Raw genomic sequence first — 15,522 nt, forward strand, 5'->3', positions numbered from 1 at the left:
GATACAAAAGAGTTAAGGAGTCAATGAAGCTGGAAAGTAAAATTTGAGGGAATTGAAGGAGAAGGGTGGCCCAGGAGAAAGAAACTAGGCAGCCAGGTATAAACAGAGAGGAGGAATGGAGACAGGACTGGTCCAAGGATGGAGCTTTCAGGAAGAAGAGAGCTACTTTCAATTCAGTATTCAGAACTATAAAATGTTAAGAGCTGGGCAGGACCCCTAAGATTGCATAAACCAAAGCTTTTCTCTTAAAGATTACAAATAGACCCAGAGAGGTATGACTTATTCAAATGGTTGGGTTTGACTCGGGCTCTCTTCCTATGGCCTAAGTGAAAGTTTTACAGAGAATTCTGAACTGTGTAGAAATAAATCTTATGAGTAGAGATAAACCAGATGAAATCACTGTGCAAAAGGACTACTAACCTCCACCCCATCCTATTCCATCCCCAAGCAAATGCAGGAATCCCATTCAAAACAATCTAAGCAAGTCAAGGTTAAAAGTTTTTTTCTGATGAGCCTGGCCCTGGCACCATGGGATCAACAATGCCATCCTGACCAAAAGGAGGAAAAAAAGTGTAATAAATAAGCTATCAGTGGCTGAGAGTTCAAATAGAGTTGAGAGGCTACTCTGGAGGACACTCTTACACAAGCTTCACCTAGATACTGCTACCTATCATAACTTGCCAAACTCCAACCAGAACCATTCCTGACAATCCTAAAAAATACCCAGGGCATTATATAAGATTCTACAAAGGTCCCATCCACTAGGATATCTTTCCAGAAACCTGTAACCTCCAGATGGGTCCCTGGACCAGATAAGTCCTGAAATGCAGAGGGGACAGCCTCTCTAGAACATCAACTAGTTCCATCCCCCTATCTCATATTACAGCCCCCTCCAACATGAAAAAGTCAGAATGGGCATAGCCTAAATACCCCTAAAGAGTGGGAAAAAGATCAAAGGTGATGGTAGAGTTATACAGAGAAGGTAGGGTTTAAAAAATGAGTATGCATGTTGAATCATTATATTGATATTTCTTTTAGTCTCCAGTATCTTAGAGTAGCTAGAAGTAAAAACCTAAAATTGTGGAATTATAACCCATACCAAACTCTGAAATCTGTTCTACAACTAATTGTTGTGATGTACTTTGAAATGTATTGCTTTTTTGTATATTTGTTATTTTTCACAAAAAAAAGAAAACAAGAGAGAAGCATAACAGAGAAGATAAGATTAACAAATGAGTATGACTGCTGAATCATTATATTGATATTTCTTTTGGTCTTTGTGTCTTGGAGCAGCTAGAAGAAAAAAAAAATTGTGGAACAGTAACTCATACCAAACTACTTGTTAACATGTACCTGGGAATTTATTGCTTTTTTGTATATATGTTATATTTCACAATTTAAAAAAAACATTAAAAGAAAAGGGGGAAAAAAAGTCTTTTCTGTCCCCCATTTGTATATTCCTAAAGCCATTCTCTGACACCAGCTCTAAACAGTAATTCAGTGCTGCGGTTCTGCCCAAACCATTATTCTGTCCCTCTTGTTTTAGAACACTCCTTCATTCTTTCCCCAAAACACAGACATTCAATCCCATAATTAATGCACTTCTGCCCTAGAAGATTCACTTAGGATCATAGAATTTTAGAACTAGAAGGGACCTGATGAATCCTCTGGTAAAAACTTCTCATTTTATAGATGAGAAAATTGAGGCTCAAAGAAATGCAATGAATTGGCCCTGACCACAGAGGGAATTGGGGGTAGTGCCGTGATTTTTCCAAGGTGAGTCTAATGTTGGGACCAGTGACATCACCTATAGCATCATTTTGCCAATATTTTTCCTTTGCCCATCAAAGGCAACACATCTAGTCTGAGAAGGAGAAAGGAAAATCAGAAGAAAAATAGGGCCTCAGTTCCCAATAGTTTTCTAGGTCCTGGTTCCAGTCCATACCTGTGATCTACTGCATTTCTGCTATTGATTCTATGAAACCCTCTTATAAGAAACTTTTTTTTTTGGTTACAGGGTAGCAAGAAAAACAAGATGGTCCCAGTTCAAATCCTGATGAAAAGAAAAACAAGATGGTCCCAGTTCAAATCCTGGTTCCAACATATTCTAGCTGTGTGTCCTGCAGCAGTTTTTAAACCTGTGTCAGTCTTCTTTCTTGTAAAAAGGAGAAAATGCTAGTATAGAGGTTTATTTTTAAAAAAACAAATAAACAAAAAACGCTTTTTTATTGTTAAATATAACATATATACAAAGAAAAGCAATGATTTTCAAAGTACACTTCAACAAGGAGTTACAGAACAGAGAGTTTGTTATGGGTTACCATTCCACTATTTCTGATTTTTCCTTCTAGCTGCTCCAAAACACTGGAAGCTAGAAGCAATATTTTCTTTTTTGTGAAAAATAACCTATATACAACAAAGCAATAAATTTCAAAGTACATCGAGGTTGAAAACAGTATTTTTGGCTCTTCTTTCCAAATATATATCATGGGGACAGGGAGAATTTCTAATATGTATTGATGTTTATTTTTAAACATTTTTATTCGTTCCTCATTTTATGGATAATGACTAAAATGTTTTTCCTTTAAATATAATGTTGGTTCTTGGCTTTAGATAATCTTCACTTACTTCAATTCAATATTTTATTGATATAACTCACATAATGTGAATATGAAAGCAAACAATTTTGAACTGTACACCATTTGAAAGTGTACAGTTTGGTGGGTTTTGGTATGTTCACTATGTTGTGCAACTATCACCACTATTTAATTCCAGAACATTTCTATCACCTAAAAAGGAAATCCAGATTTATTAGCAGTCACTCCCAATTTTATTCTCTCCTTCTTCCAGGCCTTGGCAACAGTTAGTCTACTATCTTTCTCTAATGAACTTGCCTATTCTGGACATTCAATTCATTTTAATTTTCCTTACCTTGGCCTTTTTTCCAGATATAATCTTAGGACTCTGCTTTATAGTTGCCTCCTTCCATTCATTCCATTCCTTCCTCCTTGTATGCTTGTATGTGTGTGTTTAATTAAGGTTTTATTTACGTACAGTTAATGCCCAAATCTTAACCATACAGCTTGTTGAACTTTTACATCTGTGTATACCTGTGTAAATACCACGAAGATCTGCAGAACATTACCTCCATCTCATACCTTCTCCCAGTCAGGATCCTGACTCCAAGAATAAACACTACTCTGACACAAAGATCAGAAATTTTGTTTAATGGATGAGAAAGGAGTCACTGTCTTTCTTTCTCTGTGTGTGAATAAAGAGATAAATAGAACTGGGAGCTGCAGGAAACCATCTAGTTAAGTAAAGCTCTGATAATGGTGAATTTTTATAACAAATCAACTCTGAAACCACATTACCTCTTAGAAATTTCCAGTTTTTTTTAATTGTTTAAGAGGTTTAAATTGAATTTTTCTCAACTCAACTCAGAATTTTTTTACCTGGGTTAGAATCTTAACTCTGCCTCTCAATTGGTAAATGCTGTTGGGCAAGTTAATTAATTTCTTTTAGACTCAGTTTTCTGATCTTTAAAATGGGCTATTATTTTCCATATATGGTTATTTTAAATATATATATGTATATATACATATATGTCATATACATCCTCATATGTGTTGAGTACTCAATAAATGAAAGATTTTTAATAATAAACATTTCTAAAAATTTGAATCATCCAATGATGGAATGGGATCCCTTCTAAATAATAAATTCCCAATAAATAGAAATATTAATATCATGTAGAGAACCCCCTTTCAGTGATGTTCTAAAAGGTTTTCCTGCTTTGATGGGAGACAGATTAACTCTGAGGTCCCTTTTAACACTAAAAATCTATGAAACACTTACTGATTTGAACACTCCTATAGAGTGGAATCACTGCCCTGAGCAAGGAAGTAAAATAAAGGAGCTCTTTTTGTCCAGAAACAGGTAAAAATGATGTTTTGATTAAGGTTAATTGTATATAGGAGAATATTAATAGAGTAAGCCATGGAAACAATAGTTCTCAATTAGTTACCAATATCAGGATCTCCTTACTCCCACAGGGAGGCATCTATCCACACCATGAAGGGGAGGGAGAAAGTGAAATTAGGGCTCTAACAGAAAGTAGAGGTTGCAGGAAATGGGGTAGGGGTTGGTGGCGAGAGAAGTGGGGGGGGGGGGTCTAGTGGTAAAGTTGAGAAAAAAAGTCAGATTCATGGTCTGTGGAAAGGGTAGAAATCCAAGGACCACAAATCCCTAACCTGGCATCTAAACTAACTTTTTCACATGACCTTATGCCTTTCAATATACCCTATGTCTCAAAGATAGACCATTGAGCAACTATCAGCAATATTTATTAGGCATTTATACTTTGAATTTTCCCTTTTCAACTACTTCCTTCATTATTTTTTGCTGGGCCAAAGATATTGAAGCCATCCATTGTCAGTTTCACTTGTCCTCAAAGTTGATCAGTGCCTGCACTGTAAATAAACAGACTGTTAGGTATAGTTAGAACTTATAAATATTTGGTGAAGACCTGCTTTCAGGGTTCTAGATTCCCACACAAACCTTTACTAAATTTTAGCTTAAAATAAGCCATATGAGTCTGTATACTCTTTACATAGATAAACAATTTTATGAGGATTAAAGAAACCAGCTTGTTATTTTCTCTTTCTTCTCACCCTACACTCCAGGCTCCTCAGGGAACAACTGGGAAACCAGGGCTTAGGATAGTTGGAAAGAGCATGATTAACCTTAGGCAACACTTTGAAATAGACAAAGCCTATCTTTGGCATTCTGCTCCAATATTATTGGTTTCAATGCCATGTTCCAGTATTATTGGTTCCTCTTATTGCCTTCTGTGCCAACACAACACACATACCATATACATTCCCCCTCTCTATTTAAATTCTTATTTTCACACTGAGTTGATTTCAACCAGGTATGAAGAAGAAAACTCAGATAACAGCAAACCATATTAAATTGTAAAAAATACACCTAACTCTTCCAGTTTTTGTATCTTTAGAGGGAATATCTATTAATCCAAATGAATCTGCAAGTGGTAAAATTTCAATGTGAAATTTAGGGAAATAATTTTGAGCAGGTAGCTCTCAGCTTAAAAAAACTCTACCATTTACTCAGCAGGCAAGAACACTTGCCTGCCGTGCCAGAGGACCCAGGTTTGATTCCCGGTGCCTGCCCATGTATTAAAAAAAAAAACAAGAGCAAAAAACAAAGCAAAACAAAAAAACACTCTACCATTTAAACCACACCTACTTCTCTCTGGCTAGGCTGACACTAGAAGGGACTGAAAGAAAGAGTTTATAATTCACAAACCTCTTTTGGGGGATGGGGACAGCAAGCACTTGTGGGCTTTCTGTTCGCTGTCTACTCTCCATGGCTGTTCAAATTGAGCCTGAGACCTTACTGTTCAGGTCTGAAATGTGACCTTCAAAGGAACATACACAGAAGGAGGAGTGCCGCATAAATCAAGCAAGGGCTCACCTTGTCCTAATTCTCAACAACTGGAATTGCATATTTCTCTTGGGAAACAAACTCTCAGACCTCATAGGATTTCCTTGTTCCCTGCTGGAGAAGCAGAATTTCTAGGTTCTCTTGATTAGAGGAAATTTGAACATGTGCCCAGAATATAACATACCAAACCAAAGCTTGGCCTTTTTTAGGTCTGAAGCAGAAACTGAGAGACGGAGATGCCAGAATAGTGGACACTGCTTCTCCTTCCTTCTCCCCAGTTATAAATGCTATCCAGTATCCTTTCATTGAGCCCCATGACTGCTCTAAATCAATACCTGCAAATGCTTGCAACTGCTTGCGTTCCTCTAGGTTATACTGAAGATTTTCCAGCAACTCAAAATATCGGAAGAGTGAATCTCTCGGCCAAACAATGCGTTCATCCTGATCCATTTCCATTAGCCCAGGCAGATTCTGGTGCACATGAGTCTCCCAATCCAACTCACCTGTAGGGAGGATTGCATTTTAAAAGCATGTCTAGATTAATGGAAGCTCGGTGAGGGCTGATAAATCCTAGGGGCAGGGGAGAGGGCAAGGTTGAAAGAGGGAACAGGAAGCAGGAAGGGAAAAGGGTACATCATCAAGAGACCACTTTTTATAAAGAACAAAGAGAGCCAAAGCCACATTATCCAAACTGAAGCAGAAGAACAGAAGAAATAAAGAAGTTAAAGTAATGTAGACCAGAAAATCAGGATGGTAGAGAAATTAGGAAGAAGATATAGTACGAGAGCTCCTATTAAGGCTGCAATATCATAGACAGGAGAAGAGTCTGAATTCAAAAAAAGAAACCTCTCTGCTCACCTATATATTCAGAATACCTAGATTCAGTCGAGGAATAGGAGGATGAGGAAGAGGAGGAAGATGAGGAGCCTTTTGTTTTTGATGTGGTCACTAATGAACTCTCTCCACTGGCACTCCCTTTAGAAGTTACTGATGAATCTTGTTGACTGACTCTTCTGTAAGTGAAAGGCAAAATTTTACTGCCTCAAATAGGCAGTAATCCAGACAAGATACAGTTAGTTCAGTACTTATTCTGGTCCTGGCCTTTGCCATTACCTGAAGCTGAAACTTAAGGCAATGGAAGGAGGCCAAACTGCTCCCAAAATCTAATGTTCAGCACTTCCAATCTCACTCATGCCCATTTTAATACTTCCTACCATATAGCTTCTGTGCTTAATTCTACCTCTACACTCTCATCTTAGTTCCTCAAGCTCCCCACTCTATAGCCTTATGCCTATCACATTGATAACGATCAAATGCAGGATTCTCTTCCTGATGCACATAATAGCCAATCTATGACACTGGGGTTTCAAAGGGAGAAAGAGTTTATTGCAATAGAAAGCAAGGAGATCAGATATAGGCCTAAAATCTGCCTCCTCTAATCTAAGGGGTTTAGGGTTTTTATGGATTCAGACAAGGGGAGATGGAGTTGTATCATTACAATAACAAGTATAAAGGACTACAATTTATACATGTAAAGGAGTGGAGCTAAGCTAGAACTAAGCTAGAATAACCATTTCAATAAGAATTAACAAATATAAAAAAGTGGAACTAAGCTAGACTAATCATTACAATGACAAGTAACTGCACTGTAGTCAGCTCACTTCTGAGCTGACTCAAGTTCCTTCATTAACATTAGGGGTTTGCCTTTGTGATTATAAGACTCTGAAATTGTAAAACAGGATAAGTAGGTACAAGAGGGGCCAGTCACAAGGCTTTTATAACTTGCAATTCAATGGGTTTCAGTAATTTCAGGTATTTCCTTCAGGCTATTCTACAACATACTAGAAAGTAAGAAGAAGGCATCCTTATAATGATTCAGTTATCATAGCAATTTGTTTAAATCTTAATTTCCCAGGTAAAACCATAGTCTTTCCCCCCTCCATTTCATCTCCTTAATAATGGAATGTCCCTGGTCTCAACTTAGTCATTTTATCATCTTCATTTATTCTTACTCCCTTGGTGTTCTCACCTCCTGACTTTATGGGTATTACATGGCAAATTTAAACCTGTATTCTAGACCTCACTTCTGAATTCAGACTTGTAATTACAATATTCACTCACACATTGCCACCTGAATGTCTAATAGACATCTCAATTTCAACCAAAACTGAATTCTTTGCCCACCAAACCTCTTCTGCTTGCAACCTTCCTATCTCAGCTAATTCATCCTTCCAGTTGCTCAGGCCAAAAATTTGGAACCATCCTTAACTCTTCTCTTCTCTCATACTCCACATCCAATCCATCAAGAAATCCTGTTAATTTTATTTTCAAAATATATATTATCTCACTTCCTCACTGGTACAACTATGGTCAAAGCATCTTCATCTCTTGCTTGGATGGCAGCATTGCCTGCTACCTGGTCTCTCTGTTCCTTCCCTATTCTTCTACAGTCTATCATCAACATGGCAGCTAAAATAATCCTTCTTAAGTGTGAGTCACTTTGTGTCACTCCTCTCCTCTGCTGTCCATTTCACTCAAAGTTAAAGCCTAAATCTGTACAAAAGCTCCCACAATCCTGCAGGATCAGGTCCCAATTATCTCTCTGACCTCATCTCCTATTGTTCTTCCCCTTCGTCACTCTGCCCAGGCCCAATGGCCTCATTCCTATTTCTTTATTTTTATTATTATTTTTAGAAACATAGTGGATTTACAGAAAAATCATGAATAACAATACAGTATTACCACGTACCTTACCACTATTTTCCCTATTGTTACAATTGACAAAAATAATATTATAATATTAACTATAGTCCATAGCTAGTCCATGGTTTATATTGAGAGTCAAAGTTTGTGTTGTATAGTATCATGGATTCTTTTCTAAATTTTTACTCTATTAACATCTATACAACCTAACATTTCCCTTTTTTAGCTGCATTCAAACATATAATTCAGTGGTATTAATCATATTCACAATGTTGCACTACTGTCACCACCATCCATTACCGAAACTCTTCCATTATCCCAGACAGAAACTCTGTACCAATTAAGCATTAACTCCCCATTCTTTAACCCCACCCCAGTCCCTGGTAACTTGTATTCTAATTTCTGTCACTACGAATTTGCTTATTCTAATGATTTTATATCATGACATCATACAATATTTGTCCTTTTGTGTCTGGCTTATTTCATTCAACATGTGGTTCAAGGTTCATCCATGTTGTCACATGTACCAAAATTCCATTCCTTTTTATGGCTGAATAATATTCCATTGTATTTATATACCACATTTTGTTTATCCTTTAATCAGTTGATGAATACTTGCTTTGCTTCCATCTTTTAGCAGTTGTGAGTAATGCTATGAACATTGGTGGCAAATATCTGTTTGAATCCCTGTCCCCAATTCTTTTGGGTATAAGCCTAAAAGTGGGATTGCCACTTCATATGGTAATTCTACACTTCACTTTCTGAGGAATCACCAAACTGGCATATTTCATATTCATAGCAGCTACACCATTTTCTATTTCCACCAGCAATGAACAAGTGTTCCTATTTTTCCACATCCTCTCCAATATCCATTCTTTGCTTTCTTTTTTTTTTTTTTTTTAATACCTGCCATCCTAGTGGTGTGAAATGGTATCTCATTGTGGGTTTGATTTGCATTTCCCTAATGGCTAATGTTGTTGAGATATTTTCATGTGCTTTCTGGCCATTTGTATATCTTCTCTGGAGAAATGTCTATTCAAGTATTCAAGTCCTCTGTTTATTTTAAATTTGGTTGTTTCTCTGTTTTGTTGTGAGCTATAAGATTTCTTTATATATCCTGCATATTAAACATCACTGGCTATGTGGTTTCCAAATAGTTCATCACATTCTGTAGATTTTTTTGTTTTTATTTTCATTATGAAATCTTTTGATGCACAGTTTTAAATTGATGAAGTCCCATTTGTCTAAGCTTTTCATTTGTTGCTCATGTTTTTGGTATAAAGTCTAAAACATGCCTAACACAAGGTCCTGAAGATGCTTCCCTATGTTTTTATTGTTTTGTTGTTTGGGTTCTTATATTTAGTTCTTTGATATATTTTGAGTTAATTTGTGTATTTGGTATGAGGTAGTTTTTTGCATATGGAGATTCAGTTTTTGCAGTACCATTTATTGAAGAGACTATTTTTCCTCATAGAGTGGACTTGGCATCCTTGTCAAAAATCAACTGGTCACATTCCAGAGTAATCTGGGGAGATTAAAAGTGTTTGCAAAGTCTCCTTGAGGGACTGGGGAAAAGAGCAGAAATATTAAACTTCCCCACGTGGGGAAGACCTTATATTCTTACAATCATTGGGGACTGTCAATTTGATGGACCAAGCAGGCCCCCGATCTTGGGGTTTTCCCTTATGAAACTTATTCCTACAAAGGAGAAGCTAAGTCTACTTATGAATATGCCTAAGAGTCACCCCCAGAGAATCTCTTTTGCTGCTCAGATGTGGCCTTACTCTTGAAGCCAACTAACTTGGTGTGTGTGCTCACTGCCCTCCCCCTTACATGTGACATGACTCTCAGGGGTATAAATTTCCTTGGCAACGTAGGACATGACTCTAGGGGATAAGCCTGGCCCTAGCACTGTAGAAGTTAGAAAGCTTTCTTGATCAAAGGGGGAAGAGAAATGAAAGAAAATAAGGTTTCAATAATTGAGAGACTTCAAATAGAGCCAAGAAGTCATTCTGGAGGTTATTCTTATGCAGTATAAGATATCCTATCCTCTTTCAGGTTTTGGTGTATTGGAGTAGCTAAAGGGAAATATCTGAAACTCTTGAACTTGAATCTAATAGCCTTGATTCCTAAAGATGATTGAATAACTATAGAGCTTTTAAGGTGTGACCGTGTGATTGTGAAAATCTCATGATCGATGCTCCCTTTATCCAGTGAATGGACAAATGAGTAAGAAAAAGAAAAAAGACACATAAATAAATAAATAAATAGGGGGAGGGGGAAGGGAATGCTTTGGTTGTTCTTTTTCACTTTTATTTTTACTTTTATTCTTATTCTTGTTTGGAGTAATGAAATATTAAAAAATCAATTGTGATGATGAACGCACAACTATATGATGATACTGTGAACCACTGAAGTACAATTTGGATGCTTATATGTTATGTGACTATATACCTCAATAAAATTGCATTTATTTTTTAAAATATTTTTTATTGTGAAATAAAGCATCTATACAGAAAAGTGATGAATTTCAAAGTACAATTTAACAAGTAGTTATAGGGCAAATTTCAAAGTATACTATGGGTTACAGTTTCACAATTTCAGGTATTTCCTTGTGGCTGATCTAACACACTAGAACATAAAAAGAAATATCCACATAATGATTCAATAGTAATAATGGTTTGTCAAATCCTAACTTCTCTGTTATAACTCCTCCTTCTCATTTGATAATTTTGTCAATCTTCAGGGATATTTGGGCAATGATCATTCTAACTTCTTTGTGTTGAAAAGGGATGGCAGGTGGGCAACTGTGGCTCAGTGGCAGAGTTCTCGCCTGCCATGCCAGACATCCAGGTTTGATTCCCAGTGTCCGCCCACGAAAAAAAAAAAAAAGGATCAGAAAAGGGTTGACAACATTATGGGAATACAACTGGTTGATGTTCTGGGATAGACTCGTACCTCTAAGTTTCAGGGGAAGCCATTACTTTTTTTTGGTGCTGAAACCCAGGAGCTAACCAAGCCATTACTTTTTTATGTTTAAAATTTATTTAATTTTTTCACCCTGTATCTTTTTCTGTTGTTATTTTTTTATTTAAGAAAACAAACAATACACCTAGAACCACTAAAAACGGATAACTTAGCTTAACCATAGGCATATTTAAATAAAGTATCCACATAATCATTATAAAGCCTGTGTTTGCAAAGTAAGTTTCATAAACTAATTTAAAATTAAAGTAAATAAGCCATTACTTTTTAAAAAAAAATTAATTTTTAGTTTTTATTAATAAAACCAATCAACATGGAACGTGAACATTCTTAACGTATGAACATTCCATACTTGGGTGCAATCAGTGGCTCACAATATCATCACATAGTTGTATATTCATCATCATGATTACTTCTCAGAACATTTACATCACTCCAGAAAAAGAAATAAAAAGAAAAAATAAAAAACTCATACATACCATACCCTTACCCGTCCCTCTCATTGACTACTAGCATTTCCTTCTACCCAATTTATTTTAACATTTGTTCCCCCTATTATTTATTTGTTTATTTTTAATCCATATTTTTTACTCATCTGTCCATACTGTAGATAAAAGGAGCATCAGAACAAGGTTTTCACAATCACACAGTCACTTTGTGAAATCTATATCATTATACAATCATCTTAAAGAAACACTGCTACTGGAACACAGCTCTACAGTTTCAGGCACTTCCCTCTAGCCTAATACACCTTAAATTGAAAAGGGATTATCTATATAAGGCATAAGAATAACCTCCAGGGTAGACCTCTCAACTCTATTCGAAATCTCTCAGCTGCTGACACTTTATTTTGTCTCATTTCTCCCTTCCCCCTTTCAGTCAAGAATGTTTTCTCAATCCCTTGATGCTGAGTCCCAGCTCGTTCTAGGATTTCTGTCCCAGGTTGCCAGGGAGGTTTATACCCGTGGGAGTCACGTCCCATGTGGAGAGGGTCACATTTGAGCAACAAAAGAGGTTCTCTGGGGGTGACTCTTATGCCTAATTTTAAGTAGGCTTAGCCCATCCTTTGTGGTGATGTTTCATATGAACAAACCCCAAGATTGAGGGTTTGGCCTATTGATTTTGTTGTCCTCACTGCTTGCGAGAATATCAGGTCTTCTCCAAATGGGGAAGTTAAACTTTCCATCTTTCTCACCTTCCCCCCAAGGGGACTTTGCAAATACTTTTTTATACGTTATATTAGGTGATGTACTAGTCAAAATACAAATTTTGTATCAAATAAACATTTTTGCTATAGTCTCACACATAAAGTTTTAAAATATGTATTACCATCTGTTTTCAACAACTTGCAATATTGACATTCCTTTGTTGTTCCTCATACAAAAACATTTTTTAATTTGTACATTTAGTCACTATCATTGTACACCCTAGGCATTCCTAGTTTATACCATCTCAGTCTTTATCTTCTATCTTTCATTCTGATTTCATTTGTGGCCCCAGCCCTTCTCCCTCTATCATTCTCACATTCATCTTCATTCAGTATACTAACATTATTGTGCTATCATTTCTGAATTTTTACAATCAGTCCTGTTGCAGAATCTGTATCCCTTCAGCTCCAGTTACCCAATATCTACCCTATTTCTATCTCCTAATGACCTCTGTTCTTAACTGAAATTCTTCAAGTTCATTCATTAATGTCAGTTCATATCAGTGAGACCATACAGTATTTGTCCTTTTGTTTCTGGCTTACCTCACTCAGCATAATGTCCTCAAGGTCCATCCATGTTGTTACATACTTCTTAACTTTATTCTGTTTTACAGCTGAATAATATCCCATTGTATGTATATACCACAACTTGTTTGGTCACTCATCAGTTGATAAGACATTTGGGCTGTTTCCATCTCTTGGATATCGTAAATAATGCTGCTACAAACATTGGTGTGCAAATGTCTGTTTGTGCCCTTGCCCTCATGTCCTCTGAGTAGACACCTAGCAATGGTATTGCCGGATATATGGCAATGCTATACTTAGCTTCCTGAGGAACTGCCAAACTGCCTTCCACAGCAGTTGTACCATTTTACATCCTCCTCCTATTTTGTCCACTGCTCTTTAGGCAAGATCTGCTGTCTCATGCTCAGGTCCAGTGCTCTCTTAATGCAAAACACTCTGTCATTATAAAGGTTCTCAGGAAGCCATCTTATGGCTCTTTCACATCTTCAGTCTCAGCTATTATATCATCTCGCAATAACCCCAGTTTATTGAACCCTGCAGCATTGTAATACCATTTTCGAATACCATCCAGCCACCGGCTTGATGCTGCAACAGCAGGCCGGCCCACAATTTTGACCTCACTGAAGCTTTGTAACAAGTTTTAAAGTTAGGACGTGTGAGTCCTCCCACTTTATTCTTTCTCAAGATGTTTTTGGCTTTTCCGGGTCTCTTCCTCTTCCATGCAAATTTTTTTCTTTTAACAAACACTTTTTTTTTATTAATTAAAAAAAAAATTAACTAACAACATTTAGAAATCATTCCATTCTACATATGCAATCAGTAATTCTTAATATCATCACATATCCATGCAAATTTGATGACTGGCTTTCCCATTTCTGCAGAGAAAGTTGTTGGAATTTTTATTGGGATTGCATTGCATTTGTAAATCACTTTGGGTTGACATCTCAATGATATTTACTCTTTCAATCCATGAACACAGAATGTCCTACTTATTCAGGTCTTCTTTATTTCTGTTAGCAATGTTTTGTAGTTTTCCGTGTATAAATTCTTTACATCCTTAGTCAAATTTATTCCTAGAGATTTGATTCTTCTACTTGCTATTGTAAGTGGATTTTTTTCTTGATTTTCTCTTCAAATTGTTATTAATGCATAGAAATACTACTGATTTTTGCCATGTTGAACTTATCTATCCAGCCAGTTTGTTGAATTTGTTTATTAGCTCTAGTAGTTTTGTTGTGGATTTTTCAGAGTTTTCTATACATAGTATCATGTCATTTGCAAATAGGGATAATTTTACTTCTTCATTTTCAGTTTGGATGCCCTTTACTTCCTATACTTGTCCAACTACTCTGGCAAGTTCTGGGAGGGCAAGTCCAAGAGGAGTATCTTGTTCAGTGTTTCAGACTGTCACCTGATAAACTGGCACTGATATACAGGCACCATAGTATGTGCATAACAATTACTCTGCTCCCTCCAGAACAGGGCCAGGGACCCAGAATGGTAATGCAGGCTAGTTCCACACATCAGAACTGTGTGGGGAAGGGGTAAGCAATGACACCATGAACTTCTCCTACCATTTTTTAAAGTTGTGTTTTCTTGATTTGGCCCTCCCAGTAACTACAACCCTTTAATTGTTTTCTGGATTCTAAGGAGGATAGTGCTGCCATTTTTCTGTGAGAAAACACCACTTTGGTTGACTGGAAGCTTCTAACTTTCTTGCTCTTTCTTATACATATCAGGCATGTTTCCAGCTTAGGACATTTATGCTAGCTGTTCTCTCTCTCCAAAACATTTTTCCCACAGATGCTCACCTGGTAATCCTCTCACCTCCTTCAAGTCTTGGCTCAAATGTTATCTTTTCAATGAGGCTACTCTGACTACCTCGTTTCAAATTACAACCCATCTGCAACCTTCACCCTATACTTCTAATCCCTCTTACCCTGTTCTACTTTTTATTTTTTCATAATGCTCATCACATTCCAACATATTAAATAACTTATTTATTCAGTATGTTCATTGTTGATTGTCTCTTTCCCCCTACTAGTATGTAAGCTCCATAAGAGCAGGCATTATACCTATTTTGTTCACTGATATATTAGTATTCAATAACTAATTTTTGAATGGATGAGTGAGTTTATTTATCCTGTGCTTTCCAGGTTACTGCTGAACACTCAGGGTCTAGAATAGTAACTGTTTTATAGAAGTTTCTTACATTAATTTCCTGGAACAGCCATAAAAATTACTATAAACTCATTGGCTTAAGACAATGAAATTCATTCTCTCACAGTTCTGAGGGTCAGAAGTTTGAAATCAGTATCAATGTACTGAACTTAAGGTGTTGGCAGGTTGGACTCTCTCTGGAGGCTCTAGGAGTGAAAGACCCTTTCCTCTTCCAGCTTCTGGTGGCTATCCAGTATTCCTTGTCTTCTCTTGGTTTGTGGCTGCATCACTCCAATCTCTGCCTCTGTCTTCATAGCATCTTCTCTTCTTTTGTGTGTCTGTGTCTTCTTTCCTCTGTCTCATAAGGACACTGATAAGAGACATTGGATCTAGGGCCTATCTTCAGACACATAATTACATCTGCGAAGCCCATTTTTCAAATAAAGTCACATTCTTAGGCTCCGGGAGTTAGGACA

The 15,522-nt window shown here is 36.8% G+C and overlaps 1 protein-coding gene across 6 annotated transcripts in view; it reads right to left on the reverse strand.

Annotated features, from left to right (window-relative positions):
- CATSPER2 (cation channel sperm associated 2) overlaps positions 1-15,522 on the reverse strand; it is a 35,254-nt gene that overhangs the window by 469 nt on the left and 19,263 nt on the right. For 4 of the 6 annotated variants that reach the window (XM_077127696.1, XM_077127699.1, XM_077127697.1 and 1 more), the window contains 2 exons: positions 6,325-6,479; positions 5,802-5,969 (listed from right to left, as the gene is read on the reverse strand). In XM_077127696.1, the coding sequence (XP_076983811.1) occupies positions 5,802-5,969; positions 6,325-6,479 (323 nt within the window). Of the gene's footprint in view, positions 1-4,330; positions 4,473-5,328; positions 5,441-5,801; positions 5,970-6,324; positions 6,480-15,522 lie in introns of those variants that run through there. The other 2 variants (XR_013162367.1, XM_077127698.1) reach the window with 2 other exon arrangements.

The sequence above is a fragment of the Tamandua tetradactyla genome, chromosome 14 (assembly GCF_023851605.1).
Source record: "Tamandua tetradactyla isolate mTamTet1 chromosome 14, mTamTet1.pri, whole genome shotgun sequence".
In the NCBI taxonomy this organism is placed as follows: Eukaryota; Metazoa; Chordata; class Mammalia; order Pilosa; family Myrmecophagidae; genus Tamandua; species Tamandua tetradactyla.